The 22,003-nt window shown below is 56.6% G+C and overlaps 1 protein-coding gene across 2 annotated transcripts; it reads left to right on the top strand.

The window, feature by feature from the left end:
- The first annotated feature begins 570 nt into the window (after positions 1 to 570).
- Positions 571 to 19,687, top strand: LOC144717544 (disintegrin and metalloproteinase domain-containing protein 8-like). 2 transcript variants are annotated; one of them, XM_078592943.1, is made up of 20 exons: positions 571 to 893; positions 4,781 to 4,884; positions 5,338 to 5,414; positions 6,045 to 6,123; positions 6,689 to 6,765; positions 6,970 to 7,291; positions 7,668 to 7,739; positions 8,407 to 8,576; positions 8,800 to 8,884; positions 9,277 to 9,425; positions 10,139 to 10,316; positions 10,598 to 10,687; positions 11,093 to 11,288; positions 11,924 to 12,029; positions 13,122 to 13,329; positions 13,770 to 13,847; positions 14,396 to 14,474; positions 15,261 to 15,393; positions 17,197 to 17,512; positions 18,616 to 19,687. In XM_078592943.1, exons 1-20 carry the CDS (start codon positions 782 to 784, stop codon positions 18,748 to 18,750), a joined length of 2,766 nt encoding a protein of 921 aa, XP_078449069.1. In that variant the 5' UTR covers positions 571 to 781; the 3' UTR covers positions 18,751 to 19,687. The 2 variants fall into 2 exon arrangements, with proteins under 2 accessions (XP_078449069.1, XP_078449068.1); XM_078592942.1 differs by having other exon boundaries at positions 573 to 893; positions 5,335 to 5,414.
- The last annotated feature ends 2,316 nt before the right edge of the window (positions 19,688 to 22,003 follow it).

Below are 22,003 nucleotides of genomic sequence, written 5' to 3'. Positions count from 1 at the left end.
GTGGTGGGGGGGGTGGGGGTAGTGGTGGGGGGGTAGTGGTGGGGGGGTGGGGGGTAGTGGTGGGGAGAATAGTGGTGGAGGTAGTGGTGGGGGGGATAGTGGTGGGGGGGTAGTGGTGGGGGGGTGGGGGTAGTGGTGGGGGGGATAGTGATGGGGGGGGGTGGGGGGTAGTGGTGGGGGGGTAGTGGTGGGGGGTAGTGGTGGGGAGGGGGGCACGTGTTGGACGGTGCCTTGTGGTTTGGGGGGTGCAGTGGTGTAACGGATGGCGCTCTACGATACGAACCTGGCGACCCGAGTTCGAATTCCACTCACGGCCACCAACACCATCGTTGACGATTCTTATCTGAACCGGTCCTGGGCCTCTCCTTGGTCGACTCAGCCTCAAATAAGTACCTGGTGCGGTGTGTAGTAAACATCGCTACTGGGGAGACAAAGGCGGCCGGGCGTGGTACTGGCCACCCAGCCCCTCGTGTGCCACGGTGCCGGCCTTCACTGGTGCTGCTCGCTAACAGCATTTGCCCCAGCAGTCTGTTGAAGGCTATACGGGGGATCTTTGTCTTTGTCTCGCGGTTTTGTAAATTACAGAACTTGGCCCATTCCCTCCCTCCCTCCACCACCACCACGAGGAGTCACCACCCACTGGTACCGCCCGTGGTGGTGGTGGTGGCAGTGGGGATGATGATGGTGAAGGCTCATTCGGTGAACGCTCCCGGCTGAGACGAGGCCTGAACGAGAGCGAGCGAGGGAGCGAGCGATCATCGCTTCTTCATCTTCCCGAGGAATGAGATTCCTACATCATCACCACCATCGCCTCCCGAACCCCATCGCCACCCTCATCCTCATCCACATCATCGGTGCCGTCGCAACGAGGTCACGGACACCAGCTGCTAGCGGTAAGCGCGTGCTTGAATCACATCTGAAGGAACAGCAATCTTTAAACACAAATGTTGCTGTGTTTTATAATTAACGCGCTGCGTATGAGTCAATGAATTACAGTCACCCACCCCTTGCCCCCCCCTCGTCAATCCACCGCTGGATGAGCGTTTCCTCCCTGTTTGACCATACTTCACCACGTGGGTCAGCAACCCCGGGGGGGGGGGGGGGGCTCAAGGAGAGAGGCGACGCGAGACGTCCCCAGACCGCCGTGGCCGCGAATGGAACTCGGCTGAGACGGCGGCCGCTGTGGGGGGCGCAATCGACAGCCCTTGAGCCCCCCCCCCCACGGCCCCCCAATCGGACGAGAAACTCGAGAGAAGTGAACGACGAAGACGACGATGGTGATGATGTTGATGATGTTGATGGTGATGATATTGTTGATGGTGATGTTGATGCTGATGGTGATGATGTTGGTGGTGGTAATGGTGATAATGGTGATGATGTTGATTATGTTGATGGTGGTGATGTTGATTATGTTGATGGTGGTGATGATGTTGATGTTGATGATGTTGGTGATGATGTTGATGATGATGGTGATGATGTTGATGATGGTGATGATGGTGATGTTGATGATGTTGATGATGATGATGGGGGTCGAGCGGCGCGGGACCGGGAACTCGCGATTGTGGACGGATTCACGTGGATCGGTGCAGCGGCGGCCGTGGGGATTGTGTGGTTCGTGGTGATCGTGGGGACCGTGGATGGATCGTGTCCGTGTGTGGTGCCTCGTGTCGCTATTTGCGGAGCGATGGGAAGTTCGCTTTTGCTGTCCGCCCCGTCGCCTCCACTGTACAAGTTAACTGCGATTCACCGTCGCGGGCTGCGCGTAGGTCAACTCAGCCCAAACTGAGTACGTTCGATATGCCGGGTGGCCTGATCGTAGACAAACGTGGGGAGAGTCGGCCACTCCGCTCCGCTACAAATCGCCCGCTGTGTCGGCTCGCACGGAGGCGTCTGTGTGTGTGAGTTGTGTAGCTGTGTGTGTGTAGTGTGTGTGTGTAGCTGTTTGTGTTGTGTGTGTGTGTAGCTGTTTGTGTTGTGTGTGTGTGTAGCTGTGTGTGTGAGTTGTGTAGCTGTGTGTGTAGCTGTGTGTGTGTAGCTGTGTGTGTGAGTTGTGTAGCTGTGTGTGTGTAGTGTGTAGCTGTGTGTGTGTAGTGTGTGTGTGAGTTGTGTAGCTGTGTGTGTGAGTTGTGTAGCTGTGTGTGTGTAGCTGTGTGTGTGTAGCTGTGTGTGTGAGTTGTGTAGCTGTGTGTGTGTAGTGTGTGTGTGTAGCTGTTTGTGTAGCTGTGTGTGTGTAGCTGTGTGTGTGAGTTGTGTAGCTGTGTGTGTATAGTGTGTGTGTGTAGCTGTGTGTGTGTAGTGTGTGTGTGAGTTGTGTAGCTGTGTGTGTGTAGTGTGTGTGTAGCAGTGTGTGTGTGTAGCTGTGTGTGTGAGTTGTGTAGCTGTGTGTGTGTAGTGTGTGTGTGTAGCTGTGTGTGTGTAGTGTGTGTGTGTAGCTGTGTGTGTGAGTTGTGTAGCTGTGTGTGTGTAGTGTGTGTGTGTAGCTGTGTGTGTGAGTTGTGTAGCTGTGTGTGTGTAGTGTGTAGCTGTGTGTGTGAGTTGTGTAGCTGTGTGTGTGTAGTGTGTAGCTGTGTGTGTGTAGTGTGTAGCTGTGTGTGTTGTGTGTGTCTAGCTGTGTGTGTTGTAGCTGTGTGTGTTGTGTGTGTGTGAGTTGTGTAGCTGTGTGTGTGTAGCTGTGTGTGAGTTGTGTAGCTGTGTGTGAGTTGTGTAGCTGTGTGTGTGTATAGCTGTGTGTGTGTATAGCTGTGTGTGTGGCTGTGTGTGTAGTGTGTGGTGTGTGTGTGAGTTGTGTAGCTGTGTAGCTGTGTAGCTGTGTGTGTGTGTAGTGTGTGTGTGTTGTGTAGCTGTGTGTTGTGTAGGTGTGTGTGTAGCTGTTTGTGTTGTGTGTGTGTGTAGCTGTGTGTGTTGTGTGTGTTGTAGCTGTGTGTGTGTAGTGTGTGTGTGTAGTGTGTGTGTTGTGTGTGTGTAGCTGTGTGTTGTGTGTGTTGTAGCTGTGTGTGTAGTGTGTGGTGTGTGTGTGAGTTGTGTAGCTGTGTATGTGTAGCTGTATGTGTGTGTGTAGCTGTGTGTGTGTGTTGTAGCTGTGTGTTGTGTAGTGTGTAGCTGTGTGTGTGTGTAGTGTGTAGCTGTGTGTGTGTAGCTGTGTGTGTGTAGTGTGTAGCTGTGTGTGTGTAGTGTGTAGCTGTGTGTGTGGCTGTGTGTGTTGTAGCTGTGTGTGTGTGTTGTGTGGCTGTGTGTGTTGTAGCTGTGTGTGTGTGTTGTGTGGCTGTGTGTGTTGTAGCTGTGTGTGTGTGTTGTGTGGCTGTGTGTGTTGTTGCTGTGTGTGTGTGGTGTGTGTGTGTAAGTGTGTAGCTGTGTGTGTAGCAGTGTGTAGCTGTGTGTGTTGTGTGTGTTGTAGCTGTGTGTGTTGTAGCTGTGTGTGGTAGCCGTGTGTGTTGTGTAGCCGTGTGTGTGTAGCCGTGTGTGTGTGTAGCCGTGTAGTGTGTGTTGTGTAACTGTGTGTGTGTTGTAGCTGTGTGTGTGTAGCTGGGTGTGTGGCTGTGTGTGTAGCTGTGTGTGGTTGTAGCTGTGTGTGTGTGTGATGTAGTGGAGCTGTGTGTGAGTGACGATTATCTGAACTGGTCCTGGGCCTCCCCTAGATGGACTCAGCCTCAAATTTGTACCTGGTGCGATGTGTAAATGTCGCCACTGGGGAGACAAAGGCGGCCGGGCGTAGTGGCTGGCCACCCACCCCTCGTGTACCGTGCCGGCCTTCATAGTAGCAGCACTTGCCCCTACAGTCTGTGAGAGGCTACACTGGGGGGGTCTTTGTCTTGTATCATGATGACGCCTGTTTACCCAGGCTCATGGCTCCTTATCAGGAGCATACTGTATGCGAGACTATCCAGGGACCAGGGGCCTTTGTCTTTGTGCAATGGGTGGTGCCCGTTTGTGCGTAAGAGCGCACGTGTGTAGATGTACCATGGGAACACGTGTGTATTCATGTACAAAGACAAATATCCCCCGTGTATTATAGCCTGTTGGGGAAAGTGCAGTCGGTAAGCCTCTTTGAAGGCCACGCCCGGCAGCCTTTGTCTCCCCAGCGCTGATATCTGCACACCGCACCAGGTACTCATTGACGGCCGAGTCGATCTAGTGGAGGCCCAGGACTGGTTCAGACTTCGTCTCCGATATTAACCTTGAGCGGCAGTTGACCTCTGTTGCTGGGTTGCTAGCCCCATGCACTAACCACTGCACCACCGCTCCCCACTCTGTGTACTCTGCATACCCATCGCGCACACGTCTATTACAAATGTGTTTGTTATTGTGTCACTACGGTGCAGGATGATGGGTCGGTGATGCTGTGAGATGATGGGTTTGGCGATCGTGTGGATGGTTTTGAGATGGTGTGGGACACTTGGTTTAGTTCAGTGATGGTGTATGATGATGACGATGGGTGATGCAGTGATGGTGTATGATGATGACGTGATGGGTTTGGTGATGGTGTATGATGACGTCATGGGTTTGGTGATGGTGTATGATGATGTGATGGGTGTGGTGATGGTGTATGATGACATCATGGGTTTGGTGATGGTGTATGATGATATGATGGTGTATGATGATGTGATGGGTGCGGTGATGTGCGCTCTGTTGGTTTGGTGTGGTGAGTGTTGGTGATAATTGATGGTGATAGTGATGATGGTGGGATAAAATATAGTTGGTGCTGGGGTGATGTCTGGTAGTGATGATAGTGTGGTGATGGTTCGGTGATGGAGTGTGGCGATGTATCGGTGATGGCGTGCAGGTAGGAGCCACGCTCCGGTGATCCACCTATCCCAGGAAGATGTCTTCCTGCCCAGAATCCTGGAGGAGTCGCGGAGTCGTCGCGACGTCCCCCAGCACCAGCAGGTCCACATCCACATCACGTCCACTCCACGTCCACTCCACATCCACTCGTCCGTCACTCTCTCACTAGCCACAGACGTCTTCCAGCACCAGTAGGTCCACTCCACATCCACATCGTCCGTCACACTCTCGCTAGCCACAGGCAGAAATATTCCCCTATATCGTAAATTCCAGACAGACAGCGGCTGCCGTTGTAATCCCCGATCATAATTAATCCTTGCGATCGCAGTCCGTTACGCAAATCGATTCTTTTCAATTTACACGTGTTGATAGTGTTACGGGACGGAGCAGTGGCACGGAGGTTGGTGCACTGCGCTATGACCTTGGCGACCTGAGTTCGATCCCCAGACCGCGGTCTGGAGCTAGAGGTCTGCACGGATGATGGGTTCACGGGACCACGTGCTTGCTGCGACTGACCACGTGACCACGTGCGTGTCCCCTTCTTGTACTCAGCAGGGTCGCTGGCCCGACCAGGCGCGATACGCGGTGCGGGTCGGGGGCCGGGACGCTGTGGTGGCGCTGCGGAGGAACCGGTGAGGAGTCGCGCTGCTGTCAATTACCTCGCCTGTTATACAGGAGGTCGTGGGTTCGATCCTGACCCTGACGACTGCTGCTGTATATTTGCACGTCTCTTTCACCGTGGTCACGTGGATTTTTTTACATAGCTCCGTGGGCCTTACCTGGTGATTAAAAAAAGTTTCTAGTTTAAATTACACCGGTTCACCAGGGTTCATTGTCATCAACATCGTCGTCGGCACCCTCCCCTTTAAACCCCTTAACCGGTCTTCAACCGACCCCCCACCCCCCTGCAGCCCCCCCAATTACAATTTGAAATTCCCGGGGCTTCCACCCTTGGGATCCCCTGGCCAATCCGATTTGAGCGCCAAGCATCCGGCCAATCGGGCGCAAGCCGAGCGTGCGCTCAGTGAGAGGCTGCCGGCCAATGGCAGAGAGGGAGAGGGAGGGAGGAAGAGGGAGGGAGGGGGAGGGAGGGATGGGGAGGGAGCGCTGCGCATTCACACACCAAGTTGTTTACCGGGCCCCGTGCCGCGGCGGTAAATGTTCGTGGAGTGGCATCGAATCGACGAGCCGCTGCGTCGTTACGAGCCTCGCACATTCGTCCTGGACACCTGTGACTGGTGTCGAACTTGGCTCGTCTCCAGGGAGCTGATGTCGCAAGACTACACGGAGTTCCACTACCTGGCCGACGGGACGCCGGTGACGAACACGACGGTGGAACGGGTGAGTTGATAATCCTCGGAAGTTCCCTTTCAGTTTTTTCGTCCGTGGCCCGGGGCCACGGAGGCTGCCGAGAGGTGGCCACGGGACGTCAAGAGTGCGGCAGCGAACTCTTGAATCCATCCCGTGCGGAGCTCTTGAGTGTTTTCCCGGCTCGTGTGCATGGTGGTGGGTGCTTACTGGGTGGTCCCACGTGAAGCCAAAATCTCCTGAATGGAAGTAGTGGTCAGACATTCCAATGCAGCAGGACCCTCCTGATTGGGAGTCTTGAGCCTCGGTGTGACTTCCCTGCTTAATTAATTGGCATCGAGACACCATTGTGATGCGAGCGAGCGGGCTTGGCTTGACCAGGAATAACGACGGAGTGGCAGTCGAGGGAGAGAACGCATCTGGGAGGCCCAGCCCCCAATGGAGATATAGCGACGAAATGTGGTGGAACAATCTGTGGATTGTTCCACCGCAGGACCATGAGAGGGGGGAGGCTTGGGAAAGAAGGCCGTCATCCATCACGTCCGATTGTGAAATCTCACGGAGCTCTCCAATCGTGCCCTGTTCCTTCCATTCGCAGAGCCACTGCCTCTACCAGGGCCACGTGGAGGGGGAGCCGGGCTCCTCTGTCAGCCTCAGCACCTGCGACGGCCTCCGGTAAGGCACAACAGTGGCTTCGCACGGGACCAGGTGGTCGAGTTGATACCGTGGTCAACCAGACACTCGCCCTGCGTCTAGCCCTAACACAACCAGACACTAACCCTACCCCGAGCCCAACCAGACACTAACCCTGCATCTAGCCCTACCCCCGCTGGCCCTCACCCTGACCTCACCCTCCTCCCGCCCTGCCCCCACCAACAGCGGTCTCCTCCGTGTCTCCCACGGGAGCTACGTGGTGGAGCCGCTCCCCGGCTCCTCCTCGGGGGAGCACACCTCGTCGCGCGTCCGCCGCTCCGCCGAGCCCCACGCCACCTGCGGGGTCGCGGACGCGGCGCCCTCCCCTCCAACGTCGTCCCTTCCTCCTCCTCGTTATCGTCACCGCGATGCGTCGCCGTGGTCGCCGCCATTGCAGCCGGGCCGCCCCCGCGTGGCGGCAATGGTGGCGCCCGTCACCGAGGTGCAGCGGGCGCTGCTGTCCGACACCAAATACATCTCGCTGGTCATCGTGGTGGACAACGCCGAGGTGCGGCGCACGCTCACCGCCGTTCGTTACGCCGCCCGTTAATTACACCGGTTCACGCCGAGTTCGTTCGTCGTCATCGTCGTCGTCGTAATAGTCGTCGTCATTACGATCGTTGCAATCCTCCGTAGACCGTCGTTGGCGTTGCCGCCACCTTGCTCGCCGCATGGCGGCTGGGCCTGCGCCAAATCGCTGTCGGGGGACGATTAACCGACGGAGACTTTTTTTTGGCCAAAAAAAAATAAGTCGTTGCAAGTGGTCTCCACCGTCGCCACCGCGTTGCGTGCCAGCCGTTTCGTCAGGAACGCCGCCCGTTCGTCCCCCACCTCACGCCTTCCACCGCCGTTTTTGTTGTGTCGGTTGTTGTCGTTGTGTCCAGTTCATCAAGTTGGGGCGCGACATGCAGCGGGTGCGCCAGCGCGTTCTAGAGATCACGAACCACGTGGACAAGGTGAGCCGGCGCCGCGATCGCGTGACGGTGCCCATGGTCAGCCGTGGCTGTGACTCAAACTCGGGCTAGCCGGCCTCATGGTGCCGGACGTGCTGACCACTGAGCCGATGCGCCACGCGATGACGGCGATGTAAAAAAAAAAGAACGAGGGAGTGTTCAGTGCCGTGCGTGCGTTAGGGAGCCAGCGCAGCCAGAGAGAGCTCGCCACGTGTGATACAAAGGAGGGTAAATACTCAAAGGTCCACACAGATGGGTTCAAGGAACGCACTTCCGGTGTTGCCATCTCCTGGCCCCTTCGTAGACCCGGTGAGGTTTGTGAGTTTTGTAAATCTCCGCGTGATCCATCAACCCCTTGCACTCCCAACCGCTGGATCCGCTCCCGGCTCGTGAACGAACGGCGTCAATAAATGCCCGTTAATATAATGACGAGGGGGCGTGGAGAGTCGCGTGCCTGCGACCGCGGCGACGGAGGGAACAAATGGCAGTGTGGCCGGGTCGCGGCACGGCTAGCAGAGCACCGCGGTCATCGGTTGAGAGAACCGGAGGAGTGGCAACCGGCCCGTGGCGTGCGGGTACCGGACGCACGATCGTGAGAGACGGCAACGGCTTTTGAGAAGCGTTCGTCCGGCTTCTGCCGATGACGGTGATTTCTCCCGGCGGCCTGTAGCTCTACCGCCCGCTCAACATCCGCGTGGCGCTCGTGGGGCTGGAGGTGTGGACCCACGAGGACAAGGCGCCCATCACCTCCGACCCCAAGCTCACCCTCGACCGCTTTCTGGACTGGCGCTTCCTCCACCTCGTGCCACGCAAGCGCCACGACAACACGCAGCTCCTCACGTGAGTCGCGTTGCCGACGTCACTCCGCCCCGACCACCTCCCACCACCCCCCACCCTCCACCGTGGCTGTGGATCCCACGCAGTGCCAGAATAAAACAAAACAATAAAAAAAATTACAATCTCATCAACGCGCGCACAGCCTGTGGTGGGCGTGGACGCGAGGTGAGTGACGCCATCTCACTCCCCTTCCCCCTTGTGTCTCCCCCTTGTGTCGTCTCCACAGCGGGATGGACTTTGTCGGTGACACCGTGGGCCTGGCTCCCATCTCGGGCATGTGCTCCATCCGCCAGTCTGGTGCCATCAATCAGGTGCGTGGTGGGGGGGGTTGGGGGGTGGTTGGTGAGGGCGGCCGCTCTTTCTCTCAGTATCCACGTCGCTCCGCTTGCAGCGCTACGGCAGTCCAACATCCCCCCCCCCCCCCCCCGTGCGCACGACTCCTCGTGCCACATCCTCGGCGTCCGTCCTCGGGGTGTCCCCTCTGCCTCGGCCGCGCTTCTCTCGTCGACTCGTCGATCGCCGCCACCTTCGCCGTCTGCTCTCTCATTCTAACAGTGACGTTTTTTCCTAAGGACCAGTGCTGTCACGTTGTCATTTTCCGCGTCGTGCACCACATCGATTCCTCTTTCTTTGCACCATCATAATGAAGATTCTAATATCGTGGCTCTTCTCCAAACCCCCCCCCCCGCCCCCCCGTTGGCAGGACCACCACGCGAGCGCGGTAGGCGTCGCCACGACGATGGCGCACGAGATGGGGCACAACCTGGGCATGACGCATGACCTGGCGGAGCGGGGCTGCGTGTGTGCCACGCCCGAGGAGCGCGGCGGCTGCCTCCTCTCTCCCGGACTCGGGTACGAGTCGCTGACGCGATAAACCAATCAATCATTGCTTCATTGCGCCCCTTCGCCCGCCCGCCCGCCATATTGCGCCATCGATATCGGCGTCGCGTTGCCACGAGTCGACGAATCCGTTGGGAACTCTCTCCCAGCGGTGCGTAGAGACCCACAGAACCGGATACCGCAGAGCTACCTCCGAGAGCACTCCAGCGACCTCTGGTCTGCACGGTAGAGGGCAGCGCTATCTATATATATAAATATATATAACGGTCAAACCGACATTTCTCCGAGCTGGAATTTTGGCAATTGGAAACGCGGAATGAAATTTAACTGTGGGTTATTTTTTTGCGTGCAGTAATTGGTGACCAGGCTGAGACCACCGAGTACACGGTTCAATCCACTCGCTGCACTCGAGCACTCTGCTTAATCGCAGTGGGCGACCGAAGCGGTGCCGGCCCAGCGTCGCTGACCTCTGGGCCACACGGCCTCCTCTCGTGCATCCTCGATCTGAATTTCAGAGTCTGTCGGCGGGGCCCCTAGTGGGTCGTAACGGCCTTAATGGGTCATAATGGCCAGCATCGCCCCCCACCTCCCCGCCGCCACGTAAAGCTGCGGCAGGCGTGCCTTCGCCCACGCCCGATGAACTTTTAGTTGATGCTCGCAAACGGCGCTTGTCCCATCGGTCTGCAATGGCTACACGGGAGATCTGTTGTCTTTGTGCCGCTCAGCTCGCTGTTCCCGCTCGAGTTCAGCAGCTGCAGCCAGGGGGACCTGCGCAACTTCCTCCTAACGGGGCTCGCCGAGTGCCTGCTGTCCCCGCCGGCGCCCGGCGAAGTCTACGGCGGCTCTGTCTGCGGCAACCTCTTCCTGGAGCCCGGAGAGGAGTGTGACTGCGGCACCGCCGAGGTTTGCGGACGCACGGATGGACGGACGGGACGGACACACGGGCGGAGAAATGCGTGGACAGTTGGACAGATGTCGGGACAGATGTATGGATGGATGTACACACGGAAGGATGGACGGATGGACATTTGTGATAGATGAATACACGGACGGACACTCGGATGGATTGTCAAGCTGCATGGACGGGCGGCGAGACTGTGGGATGGACCGACACACGAATTGACGGACAATCGCACACACAGAGGGCTGATGTGGATGAGCCGCGGTCTCGTGTGTCTCCGCAGGAGTGCACCAACCCCTGCTGCGATCCGCTCACCTGCCGCCTGCAGCCCGGGGCCGAGTGCGCGCACGGGGCCTGCTGCGACAGCTGCAAGGTGGGAGAGCAACCGGGTGCTGACGACGGCGATCATGGCGATGACGATGATTACGATGACGATGATGACGGTGACGACGATGACGACGATGACGATGGTGATGATGCAGCATCTGGGTAGTTTTATGGCCATCTTACCGAACTCACAATTAGAAGGTCATGATTTCAAAATCTAGTTCATAATCATCATCATTCCTCGGTGATCACTAAAGTGAGCACCACTTTGTGGGAAGACAACAGCAGTTTGTCACCCACGACCACCATCCTCATTCGTCGGTGTCGCACACCTGCAAAACGGTCACACGACACCGCCGCCGCCCAACTGCCCACATCAGCCCATCCATGTGGTGGGGGAGGGGAACGCTCTGTAAAAGCTCTCGCCGGGTTGTTGTCGACGCTGGCGCAGGTGGCACCGGCGGGCAGGGAGTGCCGCCCGGCGCGGAGCGAGTGCGACCTGCCGGAGTCGTGCGACGGCGCCGCCCCGTCGTGTCCTCCCAACCTCCGCATGGCGGACGGCACCCCCTGCCAGGGCGGCGCCGCCTTCTGCCACTCGGGCGCGTGCCCCACGCCGCTCCAGCAGTGCCGCTCGCTGTGGGGCGCCGGTAAGCCCCGCCGGAGCACCGCACATCACGGAGTCGCCGTCCCTACACCGCCCCCCCTTGCCCCCACCCACTCCACACCCCCCCTTTCTGTTTTCAAGCCACTCCTCAAGCCCTTCCATTTCAACCTCACGCTTTGGGATGCCCCTTAATTGCTTCTTTTCCCTCCTTCCCTTGAGTGAAAGAGAGTGTGTGTGTGTGTGTGCGGTGAGATGATTGGGGAGCGGTAGTGTGGTGGTTAGCGCTACACTGCGCTACGAAACCGGTGACCCGAGTTCGATTCCCGCTCACGGCCAACACCAGTGACGATTATCTGAATCGGTCCTGGGCCTCCACTAGGTCAACTCAACCTCAAATTAGTACCTGCTGGTGTAATGTGTAATTTGTTCCACTAGAGAGACAAAGGCGGCTGGGCATGGTACAAGCCACCCACCCCCTCGTTTGCCGTGCAGGCCTTCATAGGTGCTCGCCAACAATACTCGCAGCAACAGTCTGTTAAGCCTATATGGGGGATATTTGTCTGTTGTGGTGAGCTGAAGGCTGTGTGAGTGGGCGGGTGGCCGAGTGAGACTGGCCGAGGTGAGGGGATGCCCTCGCGACGAGGGGCCATGAGACTCACACCGTGCCGTGCGCCGTAGGTGCGGACGTGGCGCCGGCCGTGTGCTTCGAGCGCGTGAACGTGCAGGGAAACAAGTACGGCAACTGCGGCGTGGACACGCACGGCTACGTGGCCTGCGCCCAGAGGTGAGACCCCCCCCACCGCCCAGTTTCGAGATCTTAGCAAGCTCGGGCCTGCTCGGGGCTGGTCAGGCCTGCTCGGGCCTGGTCGGGCCTGCTCAGGCCAGGTCGGGCCTGGTTTAGGCCTGGTCGGGCCTGCTAGGGCCTGGTCGGGCCTGCTAGGGCCTGGTCGGGCCTGCTCAGGCCAGGTCGGGCCTGGTTTAGGCCTGGTCGGGCCTGCTAGGGCCTGGTCGGGCCTGGTCGGGCCTGCTCAGGCCAGGTCGGGCCTGGTTTAGGCCTGGTCGGGCCTGCTAGGGCCTGGTCGGGCCTGCTCAGGCCAGGTCGGGCCTGGTTTAGGCCTGGTCGGGCCTGCTAGGGCCTGGTCGGGCCTGCTCAGGCCAGGTCGGGCCTGGTTTAGGCCTGGTCGGGCCTGCTAGGACCTGGTCAGGCCTGGTCAGGCCTGCTCGGGCCTGGTCGGGCCTGGTTTAGGCCTGGTCGGGCCTGCTAGGGCCTGGACAGGCCTGCTAGGGCCTGGACAGGCCTGCTAGGGCCTGCTCGGGCCTGGTCGGGCCTGGTTTAGGCCTGGTCGGGCCTGCTAGGGCCTGGACAGGCCTGCTAGGGCCTGCTCGGGCCTGGTCGGGCCTGCTCGGGCCTGGTCGCGTACTCAGATGGGAGAGCACAGCAGGCATTGCCGGGTTTGGGTTACGGTGTTGCAACCCAATCGACAATGGATTATTTAATCCATCTGTGTGTAACCGCCCCTCTGGTGATGGGTTTTCTCCGGGTTCTCCGATTTCTGCCGACACGAAGCGGAACTCTGTTGCAGGCCGTGGGGGGCCAAGACCGCCCCCCAGTATAAGCGGCACCCCCCTTGCAAGGAGGAAGACTTGGTGGAGTCCATGGGCAAAGGCCACTCTTATTGTTAATTAGAGTAACGAGAACAGCAATAATAATTATTCGTAAAAATCTTCATCATTTATAAAATATATGTATTGCGGAGAGAACAGATGAGTTTGATTTCTGACTGACATTGGAGGCTGGCCCCCTCCCTCCACCGCCCTCCCCCCATCGATCTACCGACTGACCCTCCACCCCTTCTACCCCCCCCCCCCCCCACAGGGACACGCGATGCGGGAAGCTGCAGTGCGTGGGGGGGGAGGGCTACCCCATAACGGGGGTCACGTACACCCTGCGTGTGCCCTGGGGGGCCGCCCTCACGGTCTGCAAGATCGCCGGGCACGAGAGCGACCGCTCGGGGCGGCCCCCCACTGCCGGGGAGCCCCCCGCCGGCAGCGTCCTCTCTGGCACCAAGTGCGGCGACGATAAGGTGTGCTCATCACGCCGACGAGGGAGTTTCGGAACGGCCCGCAGAGAGTGGATGTCGCGGAGTTGATCCGTTCGAGTGGCTTGTATAGCCACGAACTCTCGTACACATGACCTGCCACAGACGGATGTTTGTCCCGTGGCAGGTAAACCGATAATTTATTGTTATTATCAGAACTAGATGTCTCTGTGTGTGACCTCCTGTCAGCGAGCCTTCGACACTTCACTTGGCCTCGGAGTGCGCCTGGCCCGGCGCAGGCGCCGCGCTGACGTCACCGCCACTTCGTGGCGAACGGCGGCTGTTTTTGTACGCTGGACATGGTGCTGGCCACCCACCCCCATGTATGCCGTGCCATCCTCCTTATGTGTTCGCTAATAGAACTTGCTCCAACAGTCTGTTGAGGCTACACCGGGGATCTCTTTGTCTTTGTGTGGATGCTCTAGGTGTGCGTCTTTGGGAAGTGCCAGGACGTGAGCTCGCTGGGCGCTGACGAGTGCACGGCCAAGTGCAACGGCCACGGGGTGAGACACCACCGTGTTCGACACGGGTTTGGGGGTGGGGATCGCGTGTGGACGAGCTTTCGAGGAGCCGGTTGTGTCACTCCAGTCCTCGCGACCCATGGCTCCGTGACGACTTTTCCTCATTTACCACAGACACACAAAGACGCCCCCCATCTAGCCTTCACAGGCTGTTGAAGCAAGTGCTGTTAGCGAGTACCATATGTGACGCACACGTACACTCGTACACACACAAACACACACACAATCATAATTTGTATTATCACCATCTATGTCAGATGGGATGTGTTTACCAATTATCCGGCTCGTGCACTGCGCAACTATTGAATTTACATTTCAATGGATAAGCCCCGGTAACCATGAAAAGATTGAAAGTGTTGGGCCGCAAGGACTGGAGTGTGGGAAACCCCGGTGCAGAGGCCGCACGTGGAGGGTTGGTCAGCCGCAGACCCTCATCACAAACACGATCACCGCTCTCGTCACGAACACGATTACCGCTCACAAACGACCCTAACGATCCGAGTAATGGGAATGCGTGCGTCGTGTCCCAGGTGTGCAACAACCTGCGCAGGTGTCACTGCGAACCCGGCTGGGAGCCTCCGTTCTGCCTGGAGCGTGCGAGTGGAGCAGGTGAGACGCTCTCATCCTTCACAATTATTCTTGTTAAGAGGAAACTCAACCGGTGACGCTGTGCCGCCGCCGCACGGTATCCTCGCTGTCCAGGAGAGAGAACGACTCGGAGGCACCAGGAGAAACCGCAGACGAACGGCAAAGGCGGCAGCCGGGCGAACAGCCGGCGCCAGATTCCCCCCCCCTCCACCCCACAGCTCTGCAGTCCTCTATATATTTTGGTGTTATCGGCCAATTATTGTTTACGTGGGAGGAAAGCCATAGCACCCGGAGAAAGCCCACACGTGCGAGGGGGCAACACTCGATCCCCGTATGGCACCTCCCCAACACCCACGGGCAAGGAGTTTCACATCTGTGCAGTGATGCACCAACCGTCGCTGCTGCCTCCAGCGTGTGCGCGTGTGCAACCCGAGTTCGATTCCCGCTCGCGGCCGCCATCGGCGACCGATATTTTAACCGGTCCTGGGCCTCCACCGAGTTCCACTCGACCTTAAAAATGAGTACCTGGTGCGGTGTGTCGTGAACATCGCCACTGGGGAGACAAAGGCGGCAAGGCGTGGTGCTGGCCACCCACCCTCTGCTGCTCGCTAACAGCACTTGCCCCAACATCCTGTATGGGGGGGGGAGCGTGTCTCTCTCTTTGTTGCGTGTGTACGTCCACACCCACACAGTTGCATCAACTAAATCTATTCCTGACCATCCACCTGCCGCCCCCCCCCCATTACTACTCCTGCGACCCGTAACCCCCCCCCAACCCCCACCTCCCATTCTCTTCGCCCCCCACAGGGCTGCCAGTGGTGGTGGTGGTGGTCTGTGCGGTGGTGGCGGCGGTGGTAGCAGTGGTGGTGGTAGCGGTGGTGGCGGCCGTGTGTGTCCGTCGACGGAGGAGAACGAGCATCGGCTACAAGCAGCACGACAGGTGAGAGCACCAGTGTGTGCACCTAGCCTGGCACGAACACTGTAATGACGTCACTGCCGCTTCGTGGTTGATGGCGGTGGTGTGGTGGCGGCGGCGGTGCTGCGGTTTTGCACGCTGCGCCACGAAAGTCACCGGCCCCGGTTTCTGGGCTCCGGTTAACATCTGCGGCGAGTGACGCGACATCTTGTCATGCGCCTCTCTTAGGTGGGCTCAGCCACAAACGAGTACATGGTGCGGTGTGGTAACATCGGCACTGTGGAGGCAAAGGCAGCTTGGAGTAGTCTGCAAGCACCCTCCGTGCGCCGTGCCAATCTCACCTCAACAACCACTTTGCCTTGACAGCTGTTTGTCTAGATAGGAGTGTTTGTCTTTGCGGAGGTGTGTGCCTTTTTATTAACCTGGTCAGGGCCAACAACACCATTAAAGGGGTCGTGACCCTCTGTTTACGATCAATAAGGGCCTTCGAATTGCTGCGCAGGCCCCGGTAAGGCTGAAAGGACCCGGGTGTTGGCAAGTTTTTGTATTTACCTTGGGGTGCAACAAGGATTTGTTTTTTTTTGGCCCCTAACACGATTTCAAATATTTTGTTCTGACCCTGTAGTTCAAAAACTCTTTCCATGATTTTCTCAGTAGAGGCTTATCAATGCCTTTTGTGGTCAAGGGATGGCTTCCTGTTGGTCAACCATGTTGCTTTACGCTCGATGCCCTGGTAATCACTGCCCACTAAAACATAGCAAATGCCTGGGTATGTTGCGTGATCGAGCACTATACCCACCGCCTCAACTCTTTCAGGAGCAATTGGGCAGTTGAGTGGAGAGGGTTCCATATCTGGGCAATGTGCTCATGACCAGCTCGTTTGACAGAGGAAGTCTCACTCCGAGTCAAACGGTATTATCTTTCCATCAGCTGTGTAACGCTGTGTGGAAGTTACCTGGTCTATCGCTCCAGACGAAACTCCAGGTCTTAAGCCATGCCCTATTTACGCTTGTGAAACATGGACCCCTTTACGGAAACACCTGCGCTCGCTTGAAACATTCAGGCTGGGCTGCCTGTAGTCCATCCTCTGAGTCTGCGGCTGTTGTGCATGCCCATGTACTTGTGCTTACCTGTGTGTACATGTGGGGGGTGGGGGGTGGTGTACCGGTGAGTGCACTGCGCTACCCGAGTTCACTTCCCTTTCACGGCCGACACCAGTGACGATTATCTGAACCGGTCCTGGGCTTCCGCTCGGTCAACTCAGCCTCAAATGAGTACCTTTAGGGAGACAAAGGCGGCCGGGTGTGGCGCTGGCCACCCGCCCCCTGGTGTGCCGTACCGGCCTTTATAGGTGCTCGCACTTGTCTCGACAGTCTGTTAAGGCTATACAGGGGATCTTTGTCTTGGTCTTTATACATGTGGTGGGGAGTAGGGATTGTGTACACGTGCGTGTGAATGTCTTCCTGCGTACAAGTCAATCACATTTCGTTTAACCCCGGTGAGAACTCAAGAGACCATAAGAGTCTTGTTTGCCAGTGACCTGGGCACAACCTTAATAGGCGCTCGCTAACGCTCATTTTCCAGACATAACAGAGGAGCATACAAATACCTCTCCCACACGTATCATTGGCCTCCACGTGAATGATAAAAGTATTCATTTCACAGCCCGTCGGCCCAACGGCCTTCAGGGGAGTGCACAATTTCAACGGCTTTGATTTGGCAGGTACAAGCAAAATGCCGAACCGTTATCGGCACGTGGTGCCTCATCAGCAGACAGTCCACCACTAAAATGAACCTCCGCCGCTTCGCCCCTCTTCCAACTCGCAGCAGGAGCACCGCCAGCGTTGCCAAGACGACGGTGGCCACCGCCAGCGTTACCAAGACGACGACGGCGGTGGCCATCTCAAGCCCCCGCTTCAAGTCGAGCACGAACCACGCGGCCCAACAACGGCTGCCCCTCCCCGCGGCGCTCCCCGCGCCGCTCCCCGCGCCGCCCCCAGCGGCCCCCGGCACCGTCGCTGCGACACGCGCGTTGTTCCTTCAGAGTCCCTCCGAGGCTGCCCCCGCTCCTCCCGGGGCTCCGTTCAGGCCACGGCCCCTCAAGTCGGCGACCTCGCCGACCTCGCCGACCTCTGTGGCAGCGGTAAGGAGCGGCCGTGTCGCGTTCGGTTGGTGTTTTGTGGTTTGTCCGACGCCCGTCCTCGCACCACGCCACACTGCCTGTGGCACGTATACAGGGCATGTGTACAGGGCACCTGGCTCTCACCTGGTTGCTTTATTTATGCAGGTGAGAACTGAAGAGACCAGCCTTCTTGGTTCTTTCGGTAAAGTCACGTAGAAGGGAAGTAATAAAATAATAAAAATAAAACACCTGAAGACGGCTGCTTGCGTTGTAGCCGAAACGTCGTGAGAATTATTTTATTTTATTGTGTTTTATTTTTATTATTTTATTACTTCCCTTCTACGTGATTTTACCGAAAGAACCAAGAAGATGAATCCCTGCAGTCACGAAAGCTTTAAATCGAAATTTGAAGAGACCAGGATAGGAATACAAATTTTCAGCAGTGACCCCGAGTCACCAAAATGACAATTTTATTAAAAGTATAGCAATGAAGCAAATATAAATCGGGGCAAAAACGATTGAGCCAGACAAAACATCGAAAAGGATGTGTGAAATTTTTTATTACAAATTTTACAAAATATTTACTCGCTGAACTTGCCTGATGAATGGTAGATTGGTCTATGATAGAGCACGTGGGAGATTGGTTCAATTTAAAAGCGACATGAACCTTTCTGCAGTCGCACAAGATATAATTAAAAAATCTTATTTTATTTTCATAACATAGTTAGACTGTAGCGCCCTCCAGTGGCTACAGGGGTCAGGAGGGATCACGTGTATCACAAGTCTCAGGATTGGCTGCAATTGGTACGTTACACGCCTGACTTTAATCCAATCGTTGCCTTGGGCAGACATGGTCAGTAGAAGTGCAGTGAAGCAATACCAATTCCTGTGCCACGCTCCCCACCCTCGTCAACTCACTCCGAGCGGCGTGAAGTGTGGTCAAATAACCCCCACGCCATGCGTGGCGTGGGGAGGCCCTCATCCAGCAGTGGATTGACAAAAGGACTGTTCGCGATGCGTTGTGTTATAGCCTGGCTCTATCCCAGCCTTGGGATTTATGCCGAATCTGTGGAGAATTCTCATCCCTTGTGTCGTCTCCCGTACCCCCTTCTCTTCCCCAACAGCCACAGCCCAGGCCCCGCCCGCCCGTCCCCTGCAAGCCCCTGCCGCTTCTCTCCACCGGCATCAGAGGGGGGGGCCCATCCCGGCCACTGCTGCCCCCCAAACCGCTCATGCCCCCCAAAGTTGGGCCGCGGTGACACCCTCCCCCCACATTTTATTTCTTGTTACGCATCGTCGTTTTTGGCGGCAGTAGCATCTGCTATGGTCTATCCACTGCTGAAGGCCGGCACTTGTTCGTCACCACGTGCCGTGATCTAACCACTGCTGGATGGACTCGATATACTGCCACCTATTCACAGTCCTGAAACCCATCGGTCTCGTCTCACCGATGCACTCGCGATGGCCCCGTCGCTCGACCTCCACGGCGGTGGTCATCCTCAGAGGCCGCGGTCCTTCCTTCGGCCGCCATGCCGTCACCGGTCTTGTTTGTTGGCTATAATCACCCATAATCAACCATAATCAACCCTTCTGGCGATTAAAAACGCCACCGGTCCAGGCCCATTTGCCGCATCACCAGTGCGTCCCTCCGTGTGACGTCTCCGACGTTTGTTCGTTCCCCGCCCCACGTGCTCCTCGTCCCCATTTTGAAGACTGAAAATTACTTGAATATTCGTGGCGAATGCGAGACTCTCTTCACAAGGCTGGAGTGTGTATTTATCATTGGCAACATCGACTTTACGCTGTTTAATTAATGGCAGCTGAACCTGGTTATCGACCCAGGTATCTAAAGGGTGCTGGTTTTGGCCATTAAAACTCCCTTCTCTTTTCAGCCAACCGGCCCCCACCTCAGGCTGAAATAATTATTAATTTATCATCTCAGCCCAGCCTTGCCTCAAGAGGGTCCCACACGATCTCACTATGACGTGTTGTCTTCTGAAAGTACTTTTTTAACCTTTTTTATGCTTTTACAAAGCAGCTGTGAGGTCTGCAAAGGTTTACTGGTCCTAAGTGAATTTTTTTTATTTATGGGGTTTTTTTAAATCGCGAATTTGCGTTCGAGTCCGTGAGGTTTGAAAGTCTGTTGACCAAAAATACGCGTGAATAATGATAATAAACATGCTCGATCAATGCCAATTATCTTGGACGAGTCGAGTGCAAATCGCAAACAGAATGGAATGACCATCACCACATCATCACATCACCGTCAACACCATACACATCGTCAATTCCCTGATCACCATCGATGCCAAACAATGAGTCCACAGTAATAAACTACTTCTCTAACCTTAGACCACTATAAAACATCAACACCATTACATGGCGGTCAGAAATGTAAAGTAACGATGTTACCTAAACCAGCATTACCATTAGACATCAGAAACATCACGAGTACAATCACACCACCACCACCAGCCGAGCCATAAAAATAAACTTCCAGGAAATGATTCACACCGGCTCTGAAACTGCTTGGTGCCAAACCTGGAGTTTGTGGGTGGCGCGTCCCAGCCAGATGGTACAGATGGACTGGCGTTTACATCACGGCTCCTGCTACACCGGCCAATCGGCTGCCAGAAAAACAATCGGGGAGGGGGGGGGCTCACACGATGCGTGTACGAGGATGAGGTTGGTGTCCGGGGTAAGGGGCTGGCGGGGCCGTGTTGGGGTCGTCAAAGTTGCAGACAGTGTCGCAGCCGTCGGGTTTGCCGGCATTGCAACTTCACCCGGGGGGACCCACGGCTTGGAGGAGGGGGTCCAGGCGCCAGGCGACAACCCTCACGACCACCCAGCGAGCGAGTTTGAGCTCCGAGCAACCACGGCCGCCGTCTCGCCCTTCATCAATTCGGGGACGTCAGAAACTTCACTCGAACCCAGGCACAGATTTATTTTTTCTTAGTCACAAACTGGTCGATAATGCAAAGCAGTAAAATTTTGGTTGTAACAATGCCACAATTTAATATCGATTAAGCCAGCAACAACCGTGCCTCCAATTGTGCGTGCGAGGATCCCCGATTGTCGATCGCAATATTCTCCAAACATGAAGGCGCACTTTATTCCCCCTGCTTGCAAAAGCAGAGCTTGAGTGGGATTGTGTCACACGCACACACAAACATTCCATACCAAACTACCATCCACACACGTGGTCAGACGCTCCCGAGTGTAGCTCGGTTCTCACAAAGCATGACAGACATGCGCCCCCTAACTGTGCTCATACCTTTGGTAAACTCAAGTCATAAAATTACTCTTAAGAGTTTACAGACTCAACACCAGTCCGCTTCACCTTCCACACCTGGGTCATCAAAACTCTGAAGTGGAGTTTAAGCGTCACCGCTTGCGTCGCGCGTGCAGCCGACACACACTCGGCGTGGCACACGGCATGGGCTCGGCAAGAATTTGGCTCCCGAGGCCAGCGCCGAGGCCTGAGGCTGTCAGTCACGACGAGGAGGGTCGCAAGAGGCCTGCGCCGGGGAACGTCGCTCCGTCCGCTTCCTTCGGTCCCCCACAATACCACAAGACGCGGCTCTCGGAGAGTCGCCTCTGCGGCCCGGACTCGCGATGCTCCCCACAGTGAGGACACGGCAGAGGAGGGGGGACCCCCGCCGTCGTCATCCACGTGCAAATGGCACTTAATGAAAGTTTTCAACGTCTAAATAAAGTGCGGTAGAAAATCAATGACTGCAGGGTAACTGGCACTTCCAGCTCAGTCGGCTGTTCACCCCCCCCCGCCGCCCCCGCTGGCAGTGGCGCCCGCATCAGGGCACGGACCAGGAAGCGCGTTCTCACTCCAGAGTCGAGAGCCTCTTGCTCGCACCTGATGATGATGATGATGCTGGGTGTAATTTCCAGCTAAACATCGTTGACGATTGCTAGCGTTGTGCTTGCTTTTCAACATGCCCGTTTTCTGGAAAACCAAATCGAGTTGCACACACATCTCCACCAGACAACTTGCCTCGTTTGGATTTTGGTCGAGTGGTGGTGGGTTATAGCTCAAATTGCCGTTATACCTACGGCACGATCTAGCCCAAAAGAATACCAATCGTGAACATGCCCATTTGTTTCCCAGTCGAATGTAACCCGTGAACTTGTAATCGATGATTCGGGAGATGCAACCAGATTTGGGGGATTTGATAACAGTCGCCCAACCGATCCAGGTGCGTCCATTCCCACACTACGAGTGGACACGTGCAGGGCACTCGGTGAAAAGGGCAGACCGCTATAAACTGAGTGTTGTTGCCTGGCACCACACCACCACCAATAACAAGAAAAAAACTCGCATTCGTCAACAACGCTGACCCTGAAAAAATCTATAGAAGGGTGGATGGATTAGTTAATTCTCAACTTGTACGTGAATATCCTTGTTGTCGACGTGGGTCTCCTCTCCACGTCCTGGTGGCAGCGATTTGCTGCGTTTGGGACCGCATCTTTACTCGCTGTCCAGGAGGGGTCTGAGCG

Source organism: Lampetra planeri, chromosome 4 (genome assembly GCF_965212315.1).
Source record: "Lampetra planeri chromosome 4, kcLamPlan1.2.h2, whole genome shotgun sequence".
Lineage (NCBI taxonomy): Eukaryota > Metazoa > Chordata > Hyperoartia > Petromyzontiformes > Petromyzontidae > Lampetra > Lampetra planeri.
The sequence above is the reverse complement of the archived record's forward strand: the minus strand, read 5'-3'. Positions and strand labels throughout refer to the sequence as shown.